Source organism: Planococcus citri, chromosome 5 (genome assembly GCF_950023065.1).
Source record: "Planococcus citri chromosome 5, ihPlaCitr1.1, whole genome shotgun sequence".
NCBI classification, from domain to species: domain Eukaryota; kingdom Metazoa; phylum Arthropoda; class Insecta; order Hemiptera; family Pseudococcidae; genus Planococcus; species Planococcus citri.
Window position 1 is genome coordinate 61,135,638 of NC_088681.1, and position 17,064 is coordinate 61,152,701.

Sequence of the window (17,064 nt, forward strand, 5' to 3'; positions counted from 1 at the left end):
TTATGCATACGTGACCCAAACTGAGCCACGCCCTTTTTCTTCGATCAAGTTAATTTTCGAAATTTTAAAACTAAACTTTGTTTGCATGAAACAATAAATGAATTTTCTTTCATTCATAGGCTAATTCCTAATATTAGGCAGACTTTCCCCATTGAAAATCCTCTCTTTAGTTTCAAAAATATTCCTTTGATCTTTTATGAATGTGGGAGTTTTCTCCTGAGTTTTGGCCTTTCCGAATTTCATGATACTTTTGTACATTCATAAAACGTGAGCAAGAGAGGTGTTAATAAAATTGCCTAACCAGTTTGCCGTAAATACGGAGTGCATTCTTTTTCTAAAAAATTAACCTTTGAAGTTTGGGGCAAATCGAATGAGAATTTTGACCAGGCGGGTTTTTAGGAACAGCGTATTGTACACAAATTCACGTCCCCTACTTCAAAAAAGAAAACAAACCTCAGCTTCAGCAGTTTTAAAGCTTCCAACATTTGATGCTTCAACATGGGTCACTCTTCTGGAAGATTACAAACGTCAACATCAGCGATTCTAGAGCTGCCAAAGAGATTTTAATCTGGTATCGAGATACTTAATCTTATGAAGGAGGTTTCGCACCTGACAGGAAATTTTTTCAGCCAAACAAATTTAAATCAAAAAATAAGTACCTATTCAAAAATTGTACATCACCATCCAACCAAAATTGCACCCATAAAAAAGCATTTTAAAATTTTTTATGAATTGAAAAAAATTAAAATTTGGATGAAAAATGAAAAAAAAATCAAAATTTGGCCAAATATACCTAGGAAGCTGAAATTTGGATAATCAATATCTCAATTTCGATCTGAATCGACTGTAAATGGGTTCAAATCGTCTTTAGCAGTTCTGGAGCCTTCAGCAAGTTTTTGAAAATCGAAATTTCCGCAAAATTTTATTCGATAAAGTTGAGTTGAAATATTTACTGAGGTGAGCCACAGCTCATTTCAACAGATTTCATGACGGAAAATTAGAACTTCCGAATAATTTCTGGATGCTCCAAAGCAGTCCACATAGCCCACAACCAGCATCTCAAAAATGGAGCATTAAATAGCATCCTGAAATTAGAGTATACTTACTAGTGATTTTTAGATCTTCAACTTCATTCGAAAAAATGTATGGGAATTTCAATTATCTGCAAAATTTGTTAAAAGCTCTAGAACTGCTCATAAAGATCCTACATATTAGAACTGCCCACAACGGTTCGAAATAGTTTCCTCTTAATAGATTCAGGAGGAATCTAAAGTAAGATAGATGCCAAATTACAGCTTTCTATAGGTGGACTAAATTTTGATATTCAAAAATCCACTAAAAATCGAACATACTTCTAGTGCCACTTTTTTGGATGCCTAGAAAAAATAAAATATTATCAAATCAACTTCCAGAGTTGAAAGTGCAGAAATTTCAAAATAGATTATCCATTTCTTGATGAAATCTTATTGGCGTTTTTTTGCTCGAACATTATATTATTCGTAGGTACCTACGCATGAATTTATGTTTTTTCAATAATTACAACCAAAAAGTTTTGCTTTTTTCCAGAAATTCCTAAAAAATTCTACTTTTTTCTAAAACCGTCAAAATTTTTATTTTGCCAAAAATCATCTAAAATTTTTACTTTTTTAAAAATTCCAAAAAAAATACTTTTTTTAAAAATTTCAGAAAAAACACTTTTTTTAAAAAGTTGTCTAAAAGTCTACCTCTATTGCAAGAAATTGCCCAAAAGCCTTCCCTTTTGCTAAAATTTGTCGAAGTATTGGTTTTAGCCCGAAATCGTCAATAATTCTTACTTTTTCATAAATTGGAAAAAATTTCTGCTGTCCAACCTGCAAAAGTCTTGCTTTTTTCCAAAAATTTCCAAAAATTCTCGCTTTTCAGAAAAATTGCCAAAAATGTACTTTTTCCCCGAAACACCTCTTTTAATAAACTTGTGGAAGTGTTTTTTGTCAAAAATTGTAAAAAAAAAAATTTGTTTTTTAGCGAACATTGTTGAAAATTGTCACAGTTTTTGGAAGTTATTAAACCAAAAGTCTAGCTTTTTTGACAAAAGTTTCAAAAAAGCATTATCACTTTGCCAATTGTCAAAAAGTTTTAGTTTTTTGCTAAAATTGTGATAGGTACTTAGTTTTTCTTTTTGCAAAAAATTTCGGAAAAGTATATTTTTTTGCCAATGACGACAATACCTACTACCTACGTACCTACTTACTGCTTTTTGCTAAAATTGTCAAAGTCTTGCAGTTTTAAGAAAAAATTGTCAAATACTCTCGCTGTATACCAAATTTACTAAAAAATTTCATTTTCTTTTTCCAAACATTTCATGGTCAGAAATTTTCAAAAAATTCTTCATTTTGCTAAAACTGTCAACGTCTCACTTTTTGCTCTTTTTTGCCAGAAATTGCAAAAATTTCATTCTCATACCTTTGTTACCAAAAGTTGGCAAATAACTAGTCCTATTTTTATCAAACGGATCGTTTTAAATTAAAATTTTGATTATTTTTCGGTCATTTTTCTCTACATTAGTTTTTTTTTTTGTCACTTTTTACTCACTAAAGTTGATGTTATACTATTTTTTCGTAGGTATATCTAATAGCATGAAAAATCATTTTTAGGCATTTTTCAATGTTTTAAAAAGTTTTAGGGAATACTTCACTCAATTTAAGAGAATTTTATCTTTTTTTTATATGAATAAATCAGTGATGGCAAAACTTTTGAATTTCAGTTTTGGTTTCAATTTTTCTAGTTATCTCCTTACTGCAGTTTTCAGTTTCACTTTATAGTTGCAGTTTTAGTTTTAATTTCTTCATTTCGGTTTCAGTTTTTTTCCAGTATTTTCTGAAGAAATAATTTCCCAGCCCTTCTCATTACCTACCTAGTCCTGAAATTAATTAGATATCATTTCTTTTTTCTTTTCGATATTGGATGATTTTATAATTAAATGAATTGAATCAATTTTATGTTGAGACACATATTTTATTATTATTTCAACAATTCGTTACAGTTAATTTATCATTTTTACAACTCTTAGCTTAGATTTTAACACATTTTACATTCGCATAGGTCGTTTCATTGCCGCAGAGGAGTCAATATCCTCGAAGTCAAATTTGGATTTCTCGTCCACTTGTCTCGATGCACTTTTGGACTTGCGTTTTTTCACACCAGTTTGCTTTGGTGATCGTTTACGTTTAGGACTAGGAGCATTCAATCGCTCAGGATTATCCAAATATTTGGCTAATCTGATTCTTTGCCTTATTCGTTGGCGAACTCGTCTTTTCATGATTGTAGGAAGCGCAGGATCCGATTGGTAAATCTCGTACCATCTTTTGCGCACAGTCAAAGCAGCCTGCATTGCAGGTGGGTCAAGCATTCGAAATATCATCGAGGATAATTCCGGTGGCAAAGCACCGATGATGTCAAATCGTCGTTCGTCAGTAGACATTTCTGTCATTTCGCACAAGAACTTTCAACAAGTAAACTTTCACTTCGATTGTAAGAGCAGAGTTGTAATAGCAATAGACTGTCCGGTTCGAAAGTCTGATCGCTATTAACCTCCTGGAGGACGAGGGATCTTTTATATAGTAACATAATTCAGGGTGGGGTTGGTTTGACCACACCTAGTGAACCAATCAGAAGCTAGCAAGGGTGTGGTCGTTATTCATGTGTACGTGATGAGCTGCACACTTTGCAGCCACACCCTAAGGACCAAACAGTTGTTTGAAAGGGTGTGGTCATCGATCATGCATGCCTACGTGACCTAAATAAAGCCACACCCTTTTCTTGAGCTACGTTTGCCCTTTTTACATGGCTTTTGAAATTTGAGGATCTTTTTCCATCTTTATTCTGTGTCCTTCTTCTTCAAGTTATTTCACAGACCAAAAAATAAAAATAAGTTGAATGTTACTTTTAATCAGGGGAAAAATTTAGAAAATGTTCAAAAAATTAGAAAATAAAAATGCTCGGCTCAATCAGGAAAGTTCAATAGGATCATACGAGTAACTGTAGTCTGTAACTTGACGTCTACTCCATTTTTTGAAACGAATAAAATTTGTTCTGGTTACGATTTTTGCCACTTTTTTCAAATAAGGTAAATACAACCAATTAGCAAAATTTTATAACCTTGCGATTTGACTAATTTCAGCTGGATGGTGACAACTCAATTCGAACCAAACCACGCTCGCGAGGCATTCCCCTGCTTCGACGAACCACGCTTCAGAGCCCCTTTCACCATTTACCTGGCTCGCACCACGACTCAAATCGCCGTAAGCAACATGCCTTGGGAAAGTCAGCTACCATCGGAGTAAGTACTTTTTCAACGAGGCTATTGAAACTGTCTCTTTTTCGGCAAGCACTCGATAAATATTTAAATTAGCTTACTCGATTAGATAACGCTCCCATAGATATATCAAGTACCTACCTACTACCTAGGCACCTACTCTAGAACTAATATTTATTTTTTTATCATCGTTCAGCTCAGTCAGCGGTACGAATAAAATATGGGAAAAATTCCGAAAATCGCCTGCAATGCCTACTTATTTAGTGGCGTTTTCGGTATCGGATTTCACGTATATGGCCAATTCCGAGAACACTATACGAATAATAGCGAGAAAAAATCCCATACAACAAAGTCAAGGCTCTTATGCATTGAAACAAAGTGCCAGAATACTCAAACAGTTGGAAGGATATACTGGTATAAAGTATAAGTTACCTAAAATCGATGTCGTAGCTGTGCCAGATTTCGGTGCTGGTGGTATGGAAAATTGGGGAATGGTCACCTTCAAGTAAGCATCCTTTTCCATATATGTACATAAATGATCCATTGCGCAGCAACGTGAGATTTTCTTCAGTCACACGTGAGGAGAAATATTTACTTAATTTGAACTATTTTGAATACTTTGTAGGGAACGTTTCGTATTAACGGATGAGTCTACCAGCAGTGCTCAACATAGGCACAAAATTACCCAACTTATAAGTCACGAATTTGCTCATCAGTGGTTTGGAAACTTGGTTACACCTGCGTGGTACAATTACCTTTGGCTCAAAGAAGGATTTGCTACGTATTTCGAGACATTTACTTCAGCTGCGGTAAGTAAATTATATCCATCTACTTGATACTGGATTTTCAAATAAACACAAAATAACAATTATTCTACTGGTTCACTCGATATATTTGATGAGAATTTGCCAAGGTTTTGATTTCGTTTGCTCGTAGATCGAACCAACATGGAGCCTAGATCAACTTTACGTCATCGAATTCGTGCAAGAATCTTTATGGCAAGAAGTGACCTCGCAAAGGGCAATGACGACAAATGTTCGAAAATCTAATCAACTCGACAGCATATTTGATATCATCAGTTATGAAAAAGGTAGGTAACGAATAATTGAAAAGCTGCAAAAATTTATTGGTATTTTAAAATTTCTCGAGAGCATAAAATCATCAAATGTCGATTCAAAAAAATGATTTTTCTCTGATTTTTTCCAGTTTTCAGGGCAAAATTTTCAAAATTTATCTCCAAATATCAAGGCACATAAAATGGAAGGAGGAAGGGGGGTCTAATTTTTTCGTTAGGTTTCAATGAAGAACTTCATTTTTTGGCCTGCAATTGTTTGCAGAAATTTATAAAAGTAGTAGAATTAGGGGATTTTCGAGAATTTTTCTTGGCTAAGGAACTGAATAAATAAAAAAATAGGTATCAATAAATGCAAAAAATTGATGCATATGGAGATGGACTCTTGGGGGCTCCAAAACAAACTTTGTGATGGATCCCACCCAATCTTGGAATCATGATAGGCTACATAAGCCTTATTTTTCCTTTGTTCAAGGAAAATTAGGATTTGACCAAGCAATAACCGCAATAAGAGGTAGGAAAAATTTCAAACATTATTTTAAAAAAATTTTCGGTCGAGAGATGATCTATAAATTATTTTAAAGGAAAAAAATATACCTATAAAATTTTAAGAACTTCTGAATTAAAAAAAATGAACTTTGAGCATTTCTAATGGCCTAAACCATGAAAGCAATGATGTGGATTGCGAAAAAAAAGGCGGATTTTACCAAATTCAGCAGAGACCTTCATTTTGAGTTAAAAGTTACTCATTGTGAAAAAAAATGTTTGCTTCGGAGGCACCCCAGGGGGAGAGAGACGGGCTCTCAACATAACGGGACATTTTCGAAAAAATCGTGATTTTTTGCTTCTGTTGCCATCCAACCTGTTTTGAGAAAAATGACCCAGTCTCAAAGTTGAAAATTCGCAAATCGCTTATTTTTTGATAAATTTGTGGTCTGAAAATTTTTCTTCGCGAATATATTGTAGATATTAATTACCTATATATGTCAAAATATTGAAAGATATCATTCCAACAACTGGGGAAATACTTTGGAACGCAGTGGTGCAAAATTTTGTCATTACAGCCAACCTGAAAAAATCGAAAACATTATGTAAGTTTTTGAGTTTTTGACTATTTTTCTCGATCATTTGAAATTGGCAGTAATGACAAAAAAATTGGCACCACTGTGTTCAAAAATATTTTCCCAGTTTCAGAAATGATATCTTTCAATTTTTTCGCCGAATTAATGCAAAATATTTAGGTGCGAAAAAAAAAAACCTTTCAAAACACAAATTGTCCAAAAATAAGCGATTTGCTGATTTTTTGAAAATTCCCTCTCTTTGAGCCCGGGACTCATTTATCCCCACTAGAGGCACCTACAGAGCCAAAAAAAATGTCTGAGATTTTCAACTCAAAATGAGGGTGTCCGCTGAGTTTAGTCAAAATCCACTGACTTTGTTTTAGGGCGATCCGCCCTTTTGAGGATATCAGAAAATTGAAAATAATTGTAAAAATTTTCCGACCTGGAGCTCTCCCCTGTGTAAAGTTCAGAAAGAAAGGAAAGAAAGTAGATGAAATATCAACCTGAAATTTGCAATTTTTGCTAGGTAGTTCTTATTGAAGCCAGCCATGATTTTTAGCTAAGAATAAGTTCTATGAATTCACTGATCAAACTAGCTTTTTGTCCCAAAAACCAAAAGTCCATAAAAGGCAAAAATAATAATTTGGACTTCATCAGGGGCATTTAAAGGGATATATGGTTCAAAAATTTCCTCAAAAAAATTTTTTTCTTTTCAAAATTTATTGTTGCAATAGGCAGCTGTGCTGCATTTACAAAGTCAGCTCATAATTAAGTGATGTACAGCAATTCAACTAACGATACTAAATTAAAATTAAAATAAAATACTTAAAGTAAAATATTTCGGACAGAATGAGGATATTTGAGACTCACGGTGAGTTGAGAGTGCAGGGAGAGAGGTTTGAAATGTCTCGAAATTTAAAAAAGAATCACTTAGGTACTTCATTCATTTTAAAATAGCTATTTATTGATGCAATGACTACATACTTAAGTTTAACGAGGATCGTGCAATGCTCCAGAAATGTTGAAAAAATTTGAGAGAATTTTAGAACCCCCCCTCCCCTTATTCCAAATACATATTAGGCCTACGCAAAAATTGAGCCTCAAATATGTACGCTCAAAAATGCTAAAAACAATTTTTTAAATCAATAAAATTTCAAGAATTTTTGAATGCTTAAATTTGTATGTACTCTCTTTTTTCATGTAGCTGGTTCCATAATCAGAATGTTCGAGCATATGGTAACACCGAATATATTCAGAGCCGCGTTACATCGGTTTCTCAGCGACGGGTATGTCAACTTTTTACTTCGAACAATCGGGGAAAAAGTCGAATACTTCCAACTACTTATATCTTTTTCAACAGAGAAAAAACTTACGAAGGAGTAGTCGTCGAAAAAAATCTCTTGGATGCGTTCAACACCGAGATGCAACGTTCTTCCACTCGCCTTCCTTCTCGTGTCACAGCTTCTGATATAATGAGAACCTGGTCTGAAAATATCGGATATCCTTTGATCAACGTGACTCGATCTTACGAGCAAGGAACAGCGTCAATCTATCAGGTGAAAGAAAAATCTACATATTTGATAAAAATTTCCAATCTATTCGCTGTAAGAGTGGTGTTGTGAAGAGGAGGGGGAAAAGTGTATCTTCAAACAGAGAAAGACCCCCATCGTCTCTTTACAGCACTCCGAAGAAGTACATAATAAAAATATGTAGGAACTCCTCGCTTACTTGGCATTCTTTTTCATTTATTCAGGTGCCATATAAATCACTAGCAGCTCCGGCTAGTTCACAAAATCAAAAATGGATAGTGCCCTTGACCTATACCTCGAAAACATTGCTACAATTTCAAAATACACAACCAACTGCTTGGTCATTCGCTGATGAGCCAACCGAATTAAAATCGCTTACAAACACAGACTGGGTTCTGTTCAATTTACAACACGCTGGTTTGTATCACACATCCTCTTTTTTTTCACTTTCATTCGGTAAATCATATTGAGAATTCAAACGAGAGGATCACCAATTATTTGAAATATTCGCAGGTTACTATAGAGTGAACTACGATACCAAGAACTGGAATTTATTGATCGAACAACTGCAACAAGATCATCAAAAAATACATGTCTTGAATAGAGCTCAGCTTATAAGCGATGCGTATGCTTTAGCTCATGACGAATATTTATCCTACCAAGTGGCATTAAAATTAACCGAATATTTATCCAAAGAAACCGATATGATTCCTTGGTATGCGGCCATCAAAGCATTCAATGTACTTCATTACAAATTCCCCAGCGCAACTGGAGATATATTCTTTAAAGTACGTTTTTAATTATTCCAAACCGCGAAAAAAAAGAAACTAACAAGAGAACGATTTGAACAAAACCTAGATGGATTGAAAGAACATGTCTTAAAACCCCCGTAACCAAAATTTCAGGCCCTGAAACTAATTTTAAGATTTTTGGCGAATTTTTGAAATCTTAAAAAAGCTGTTGTGAGAACGATTTTTGAATTTTTTCATAAAACGTGAACTTTCTTGAGCAAAGTGAACCATTGTGAATGATTTCTTCAATTCAACTCCCAAACACAATCAACCACCAGTTGAGAGACATTCTGGAGGCTCCAGAGATTTTTGAACTTTCTCTAGAAAGGGTACCTACGATCATGATAGGTGAATCGACCCTTGGTTCAGATTTTGAAAATATTAACAAGTAATCGTTGGAAGTCCCAAAAAAAAATTATTTTTCATCGTCATGTTGACCAAAAATTTTGATTAGTCGAAAACGATCGTTTACTCGATTTTTTTGAAAATCAAAGAAATGCAAAGGGGTTAGTTCATGCATTTTTTGGGGCAAAAAAACGTTTTCTTCCGAATCGAGTTGACCTTGGAAGGGCAGACAGAAAGCCATACGACCTTCAAGAGCAAGGAAGACGGGTCAATGACCTTGGAAGGTCAGGTGGAAAGCCAAAAATGGCCTCCATGAGGCTGATACACAGACCAATGACCTTGGGAGGTCAGACAGACAGGTCAATGACCTGGGAGGGTCAGACAAAATGAACTTAGGATGTCATACAAACGGGTCAATAACCTCGTAGGGTAATACCGGAAGCAAGACGACCTTCAGGGACCAGAAACTCTGGCCATTCATCTTGGAAGGCCACACAAAAGAAGACAGATGGTCTTCAAGAGCCAGACTGACGAGTCAATGACCTTGGAAAGACAGACAGACAGGCATCAGGTCAGTGACCTTATGATGGCTATCAGTCGGGTATGCTTCTTTGACTGTCCTTCCAAGGTCATTGACTAGTCTGTGCGGTTCCTGAAGGGTGTCTGCGGCTTTCTGTCTAGCGTTCTAAGGTCATTAACCCGACTGATAGTCATACCAAGGTCATTGACCTGATGTCTGTCTGTCTTCCCAAGGTCAATGACCCGTCAGTATGGCTCTTGAAGACCGTCTGTCTTCTTTTGTGTGGCCTTCCAAGATGAATGACCTGAGTTTCTGGTTCCTGAAGGTCGTCTGGCTCCCGGTATTACCCCCCGAGGTTATTGACCCGTTTGTCTGACATCCTAAGTTCATTTTGTCTGACTCTCCCAGGTCATTGACCTGTCTGTCTGGCCTCCTATGGTCATTGGTCTGTCTGCCTGGCTCATGTAGGCCATTTGGTTTACTTCTGACCTTCTAAGGTCATTGACCTGTCTTCCTTACTCTTGAAGGTCGTATGCAATCAAGACAGCCTCCACGAAAGAAAAAACCCTCAGAATGTTTAAATTTTGGATTTTTGACCGTGGCCCACCAATTTGAAAAATGTGAAAAAAATACAAAATCTGAGCCACAGGCTAATTTTACCTTGAATCACTTTGATGGGAAAAAATATACCTACTTATACATTTCGTGAGTAAAAGAAAAATCGCCATTGAGATTGTTTTTTATTTTTTTTATTTTTTGAATTCTTCAAAAATACCTACACCAAAAATTCTAAAATGAACTTTAGCCCCTGAAATTTGGTTACACAGATTTTAGGACATGTTTTTTCTATCTTGCTTAGTTTCGTTCAAATCTGACGATCTGAGCTCATAAAGTTTGCTAGTATAAGAATAATTATCACCACTATAATTATGACTTTTTTCCCTTAGAAACATTTATACGACTTGATGAAAAAATCTTACGACGCATTCGGATATGAAATCAAGTCCGCGGATCCCCACGTTGTGAAGATAGTAAAACCTCTGTTTCTAATGCTGGCTTGCCACCTGGGCATAGAAGACTGCATTCAAAAATCACTCGAAGAATACGAGAAAAACAAAGCCGATCTAACAAAGTAAAATTCATCAATCAACAGAGGAAAGAATCATTCGCCATTTCTCAATTTGATTCTTGTTTTTTTTTTCTTTGTTTCAGAATTCAACCAGATCTAAAAAGAGTAGTATATTGTTTCGCTTTGCGTCACTCCAAAGAACCTTTAACAGTTTTCAATAATTTATGGACCACTTACACCAAATACGATATATCTTTCGAAAAAACACAAATTCTCACCGCTCTCCATTGTGCCACGAACGAAGAAGTTATCCAAACGTAAGTCGAAAAATGGACTCATTTATCGACTATAGACCTCTAATTTCATCTTAATTTCGTTTTGTTTACTTGTCAGTGTAATTTCAAAAGTTAGCGATCCTCAGAATAAAGAAATTCGAAAACAAGATAAATCGTATTTGCTGACTGCGGAACCAGAGGTCGTCAAAGGAACTCTTAAATTCATCATTGGAACACTTAGCCTTACAACGTAAGTAAATCATCAAAATGAATATAGACTGGAGAAAGGTACATATCACAGTTTGAAAAAATAGCCAAAGTTAACAATGACATGTTTTATCTGCAATCTAGCGAACTAAAAGACGAAGAAGTCAAAGCTCTACAAGAAGTGCTAGCTGTGATCGAATACGGAATTAGAACCCAAGACCAAATCACACAGGTAAATTTTAGAGTTCTAAATTTTACGAGGGCATATAAAATTATTCTAGATAGTACTAGACAGTTCTAAGAAATTAACTTTTTTGTGATGAAATTACCTACAGTTGAAAGACCTAGAAACCAAATTAACAACGCTCAATCAAAAGAAATATTCGGAATTGATTTCGACAATCAAGAGTATGCAGTCAGTTGCAGCAGTCAAGATCAAACGGTTCTCAGATAAACTAGATCGAGTACAGAAAGAATACGTCTTGCAGTCGAGTACCAACACTGACGATAAATCGAAATCAGATACAAAACCAGCTTCTCCTAAACCTGCCGATAAACCAAGTTCGGCAGCCTCTATTTCTATTCCTAAATTGGGATGGAATTTATTTGCTGCTGGTTTAGTGCTGTGTTATTCTTTATCGAAGTTCAGTATGTTGTGATGATTTGAGAGGACCTTCGAAAAAGTCTTTCTGCTTGTACATACCTACATATTAGGAGTTACCTATTAAAAATATGAATTAATTTTATAACTTCATAATAAATCTTGCGACGACTTAATGATGAATTTCTTCAGCAAAAAATCACTCAAATTGTATGATTTTGAAGTCTTACGATAGAATATCCATTATCAATGGAAAATTCAAATGACACTCACCTGAAACAAAGAAACAGAATAAATTTTTGATTTTAGTTCGTCGCTGATTACTCGCGATATAACACAAAAATAATGTGCTTGATGAAATTTCAATTTTTTAATATGTATATGTAGATAGAGAAACTCTTTCAATAACTTTCATTCATCAACATTTTCGACTACCTTCTTATATCAAACTAGGCAACTTGTTTGAGATCACAGTATCGCCTAACCTGCAACATAGAAATTCTGCCTTTTAATCCTCAATAGATCAAGTGTATTAATAGTTAGGAACGATTTTTTAAATTACATACCTTTAGCAAAATGGTGAAGTTTCTAAATTATAAAATCCCCCACCCCTTTCCAGAAAAAAAAAAATCAAAAAATTAATCGAAGCACTTTGATGCTTTCAAACTTTAATTCATTCACTTTTTAAAAACAATTTAATTTTTTTGGCAAAATCATGTAAAAATTGCACAAAAATAACTAAAAAGTGAATAAATTTTGGAGAAATCGAGCAAAAATTGTACAAAAATGAGTAAAAACACGAAAAAAAATAATTAAAATTACTGCAATACCAAAATAATATCTAGGAACGAAATTTCCGTAAAAATTGACAAAAGCTTTAAAAATTGCGTAAGTGTAATGTTTTTTAAAAAAATTTAATTGCTAAAAATTACCCAAAAAATCAGCCAAATTCAAATTGTAGTGATGTTTTTCTATTTTAATCCAGGGATTTCTTCCCCACTGGATTTTCTTTTCAATCTTTGGATTTATCGTCTTTATCGAAGTCGACATGGGGGGGGGGGTTTCGGTGGATTTTCAAAAAGATTGAGCACTTTATCAGCGGCCTCGTCAACTTCATCTCCTTCATTCACAATTTCTAGCCAGCTTTTACATGATGTACTGGGCTTCAATGTATTACTCTGTAACAGCAACCTGAGAGTTCTCAGATGATTTGAGCATCTGAGGCTGGACAGATGAAGATTTATTAGATGAATTAACTGATAAGTTTGAAATTTTGGGGAAGGGTGGCACCATTTGTGGAGTAGAACAAGCAGCTAGTGCTTTAATTGCGAGGTCTTGTTTTCGAACCGTGTCAAAAACTGGTTTGAAAGTAGATGTTTTTGACCTCTCCTTTATTGATCGAATCAATGAAAGCTTTGACGTTTTCAGCGTGTTCTCAAGGCTTTTTATTTTCCTCTTGTTCAATTGCAGCTTCTTGTTGTTGTTGTAATTGACGATTTTGGGTGGATTCTTGTCTATTCCTTTCTTCGTTTCTTCTTCGTTGATTTTATTTTACCGCGGAGAGGATGGCATTACCTACTTCTTGCGAGCTAAAAATTTGTTTTTGCGGTTGCGCTCGTTTGTTGTGCTAGAGTTTCCTCAAAAGTCGTACCTCAGGTTTTACCCAGTTGGGTGAAAATCTGCCCCTCTGCCAATAAATACATGGTAAAGAGCAGTTTAATTGGCGTTTTATACTTCAACCCGACTTTAAACTGTTGCCATGCAGCAGATTTTACAGTTTTCAAAATCGCGCTTCAATTCACGGGCGCAATTTGAAGCGACTTTTTAGGTTGTCACATTTTCTGCACAGCAGAAAAAAATTTTGTACTGATAAACACGCCACAAGAATATTTTGTAGCGTATTTTTATTGTGTAAAGCCACTACGCTTCTAATTATGTGGCATATTTTTGCATGTTGAAAAAACCAGCCACAAAAATACGCTACGCAAATATTTTGTAGCGTATTTATTCGCATATTTGCTGAAAAACGCGCGTAAATGTGGTATTTTGCGTGTGTGTTTCAGCTTAGTATATAAATCTTTAGTCACTTCTACCAAGTGCTCTGGTGGCGTAGGTAGCAAGGACTCCGCTCACAGATCCGCGGACTTGAGTTCGATCCCTGTTGGTACCAAAAAATTTTTCAAGAATATTGATCAATGGTAGATTTTTACGCTTAAATAAAATACGCGCCGATTAATAGGTAGAAAAATCATTGGCGTAAAGTGCTAAATCTCCTGCCTGCGTTTTTATGTCGTGTAAGAGCAGATTTTCACCCAACTGGGTAATATCATCGACATAAATTTTGTGATACCATCTTCATTATCAATGACTTGATTGATCATATCGACTAACTCACCACATCATTTGAGTCCATAAGACAATCAAGTAAACTCATACACTTGGCCTTCAACCTGAAATGCTGTGAATTTTTTTAATTCTGGGGCAAGCACTACCTAACTGCCAAAAACCATGCTGTGAAATCAAGAGGTCAGAAAAATTGATTACTAGTGTTATCATAAAGCATGCTAGAGATGGTATTAGGCTCAGTGAGGACGTTGATCAGATATTTATTGAGCTCATCTAAAAGACAGAAAGACAGAACACACCCACTGATTGAAATAGTGTTTGTCTCAACTACAGGTCCTCACTTGGGTCTGAGAACACCTACTGATTGAAACAGTGTCTGACTCAACGACTGGTGTTTTCAATTCTGATTGTTTGATTTTTGCCAGGAAGTAAAGTACCCAGGTCTCTTGTTGGTTTTTTGAAATTTTTGGAAATATTGAAAAAAATGAATGAAAGAATTAATGGAAGATGAGTTCTGGTTAAGTCCAGGTTCATGGATGAATGGATGAATGGATGATGAATGGATGAATGAATTATTTTAAAAATAAAATAAGTTGAAATAAAATTTCAGTAAGGTAAAGTGGGGTAATTCCGAAAGCAAAATTCAAAATTTTAGAAATTTCTCATTTTTTGGGTTTCCTGTACATTTTGGGGCAAAAATGATAAAACAACTTTATTCCTACGTCCTTCAGCTACACATTGACTATATTGAAGAGTGATTTGTGTGGAGGCTATCATACAAGGGGTGATCAAAATTAACATAGACAATTGCTCTGGTGAGAGTTCTATTGAAGCTATACAACTCACAAACATATCATCTGAAAACTGCATCTTTCCTCTATAAAATCATCCTTAATATAAGTATTTCTGTTCAGTGGTTCCCAAAATATGGTACATAGAACAAAAGTTCTCAAGGTGCACTCGGCGATTTTTGTTTAAATAACAAAAATTGGGTGAAAAAAATATTTATGCACAATTAATTTGTCATCATTTTCAAAGTAACAACTACCATTATCGATATATTTAGCCCAACAGCCTTTCAACTGCTTAAAACATGTTTGCATTTTTGAAAGGGGAGTGGTTTCAGTCCATCAGCAAAATTCAATAAAATACTGTGCAATGATTTTCGATTTTGTGCCATTTGCGTCGTGGAATCAAAAACATTTTTTAAAAAGTTGACAAGCCGTTGGGGCAAATGTATTGATAACGGTGGTTATTACTTTGAAGGTGATGTAAAATTAATTAATACTCCTCATGCAATTAATTAAATAAACGTTTTTTCACACAATTTTTGTTATTTAAACAAAAATCGCCGAGTGCACCTTGAGAACTTTTGTTCTACGTACCATATTTTGGGAACCACTGAACAGAAATACTTATACTAAGGATGATTTTATAGAGGAAAGATGCAGCTTTCAGATGATACGTTTGTGAGTTGTATAGCTTCAATAGAACTCTTACCAGAGCAATTGTCTATGTTATTTTTGATCACCCCTCGTACATAGGTATAGTTGAAAAAACATTTTGGAAGGTCAAATTGTTGGAATTACCCCATTTTTGGGGTAATTCCAATAACGAGTTTTATAAGGAAAGTAATTCTCCTGGGGTAATTCCGAGCCAGTAATGTTGAAATATACCATTTATTGCATACTTAGGTTTTTATTTCATGTAAATTGAATCATTAGAACAAAAATTAAAATTTTTTTACTAATATGCATTTTTGAGGCATAATTTTTGATTTTTCTTTGATAATTTCGACCCCCCCCCCCCCCCAAAAAAAAATACTCCATCAAAACAGAGAAAAAAACATTACAGGGCAATTTCGCTAGGGCCATCGAAATTACTCCATGGCATGAAAAATGATCGACATGTTTAATAATTCAATAGCAACAAACAAATAATTATAAAAGCAAAATCAAAAGAGGTACTGACACTTTAACACATATCCATCAAATTTCAACTTCTAAACAGAATTTTTCAACAAGTTTTGAACGATTAAAACGAGTTTCAAAAATGCACTGTTTTTTGCGGCAAAGGTTTTGGGCATTCAGATTTTGAACACTGCACAGACTTGACAAAACGGAGCAGATGGACTATCTGATCATTCATGGGTGTAGGTTAGCACTAAAACTACCTACTTTCTTCATCATTTGTGCCAAAATGTGTTTTGCAACAAAGCTAGGGCTTGCTATCGGAATTATCCCACTTTACCTTATTCAGTTCAGTAGATAGCATTGAGCAAAATACAGAAGAAAATTAATTTAAAATCACTTTCAGCATAATTTGGAAACATTAGCATGAAAAAGTGCTATGTTAAAATAGGTTGAAAAATTTGAAAAAAAAAAACATAAGATCACTGAAAATCACCAAAAAGTGAAGTTTTAAATTCCTCCAGAAGGCGTGTAAATTGCAATCATTTGAGCTGCTAAAAAAAAAGAGTCAAATGCCTCTTCTTGACCTTTCCAAGAGTTAATCCACATTTAGCCCAATTTCCAAGCAGAGATTTGAGGAAGGGCAAACAGATCCATCTTTCAAGCTTTGAATGTCAGCGCAATAACAAAACGTTCTACATAAAATATTAAAAAAAAAAACTGTTTTTAAAAATTTTGTGGCATTTAACTCCCTCCCTCTCCCTCCCACCATTTGTTCCGGGACCCTTGTGTCACAAACATACCTAATTGAAATAAAATTACTTCAATTTTTCACCAAAAACATTCCACAACTGAGGAATGTTCTATGTTTTCAATTCAAATGCAGTAAATTTGCATAAGAAGGAAATAAATTGGATACCCCTTGTTGGCCTCACAAGACTTTTTTACATATATTTTAGAATATAAACTGAAAATTACAAAATTCCCAGTGCTTTCTCAAAATTTTCCATAAAAGGAAACCCCCTGACTTTTTGAAATTTGAAC

The 17,064-nt window shown here is 34.7% G+C and overlaps 1 protein-coding gene across 1 annotated transcript in view; it reads left to right on the forward strand.

Moving 5' to 3' along the window:
• LOC135847644 (aminopeptidase N-like) overlaps positions 1-11,940 on the forward strand; it is a 34,280-nt gene extending 22,340 nt beyond the window's left edge. The window contains exons 2-14 of the mRNA XM_065367277.1: positions 4,160-4,318; positions 4,491-4,799; positions 4,920-5,103; positions 5,231-5,384; positions 7,632-7,713; positions 7,788-7,983; positions 8,181-8,373; positions 8,470-8,744; positions 10,560-10,744; positions 10,825-10,998; positions 11,075-11,206; positions 11,308-11,395; positions 11,499-11,940. Coding sequence (XP_065223349.1) covers positions 4,160-4,318; positions 4,491-4,799; positions 4,920-5,103; positions 5,231-5,384; positions 7,632-7,713; positions 7,788-7,983; positions 8,181-8,373; positions 8,470-8,744; positions 10,560-10,744; positions 10,825-10,998; positions 11,075-11,206; positions 11,308-11,395; positions 11,499-11,822 — 2,455 coding nt within the window. The 3' untranslated portion in view covers positions 11,823-11,940. The remainder of the gene's footprint in view (positions 1-4,159; positions 4,319-4,490; positions 4,800-4,919; positions 5,104-5,230; positions 5,385-7,631; positions 7,714-7,787; positions 7,984-8,180; positions 8,374-8,469; positions 8,745-10,559; positions 10,745-10,824; positions 10,999-11,074; positions 11,207-11,307; positions 11,396-11,498) is intronic.
• Positions 11,941-17,064: the final 5,124 nt, after the last annotated feature.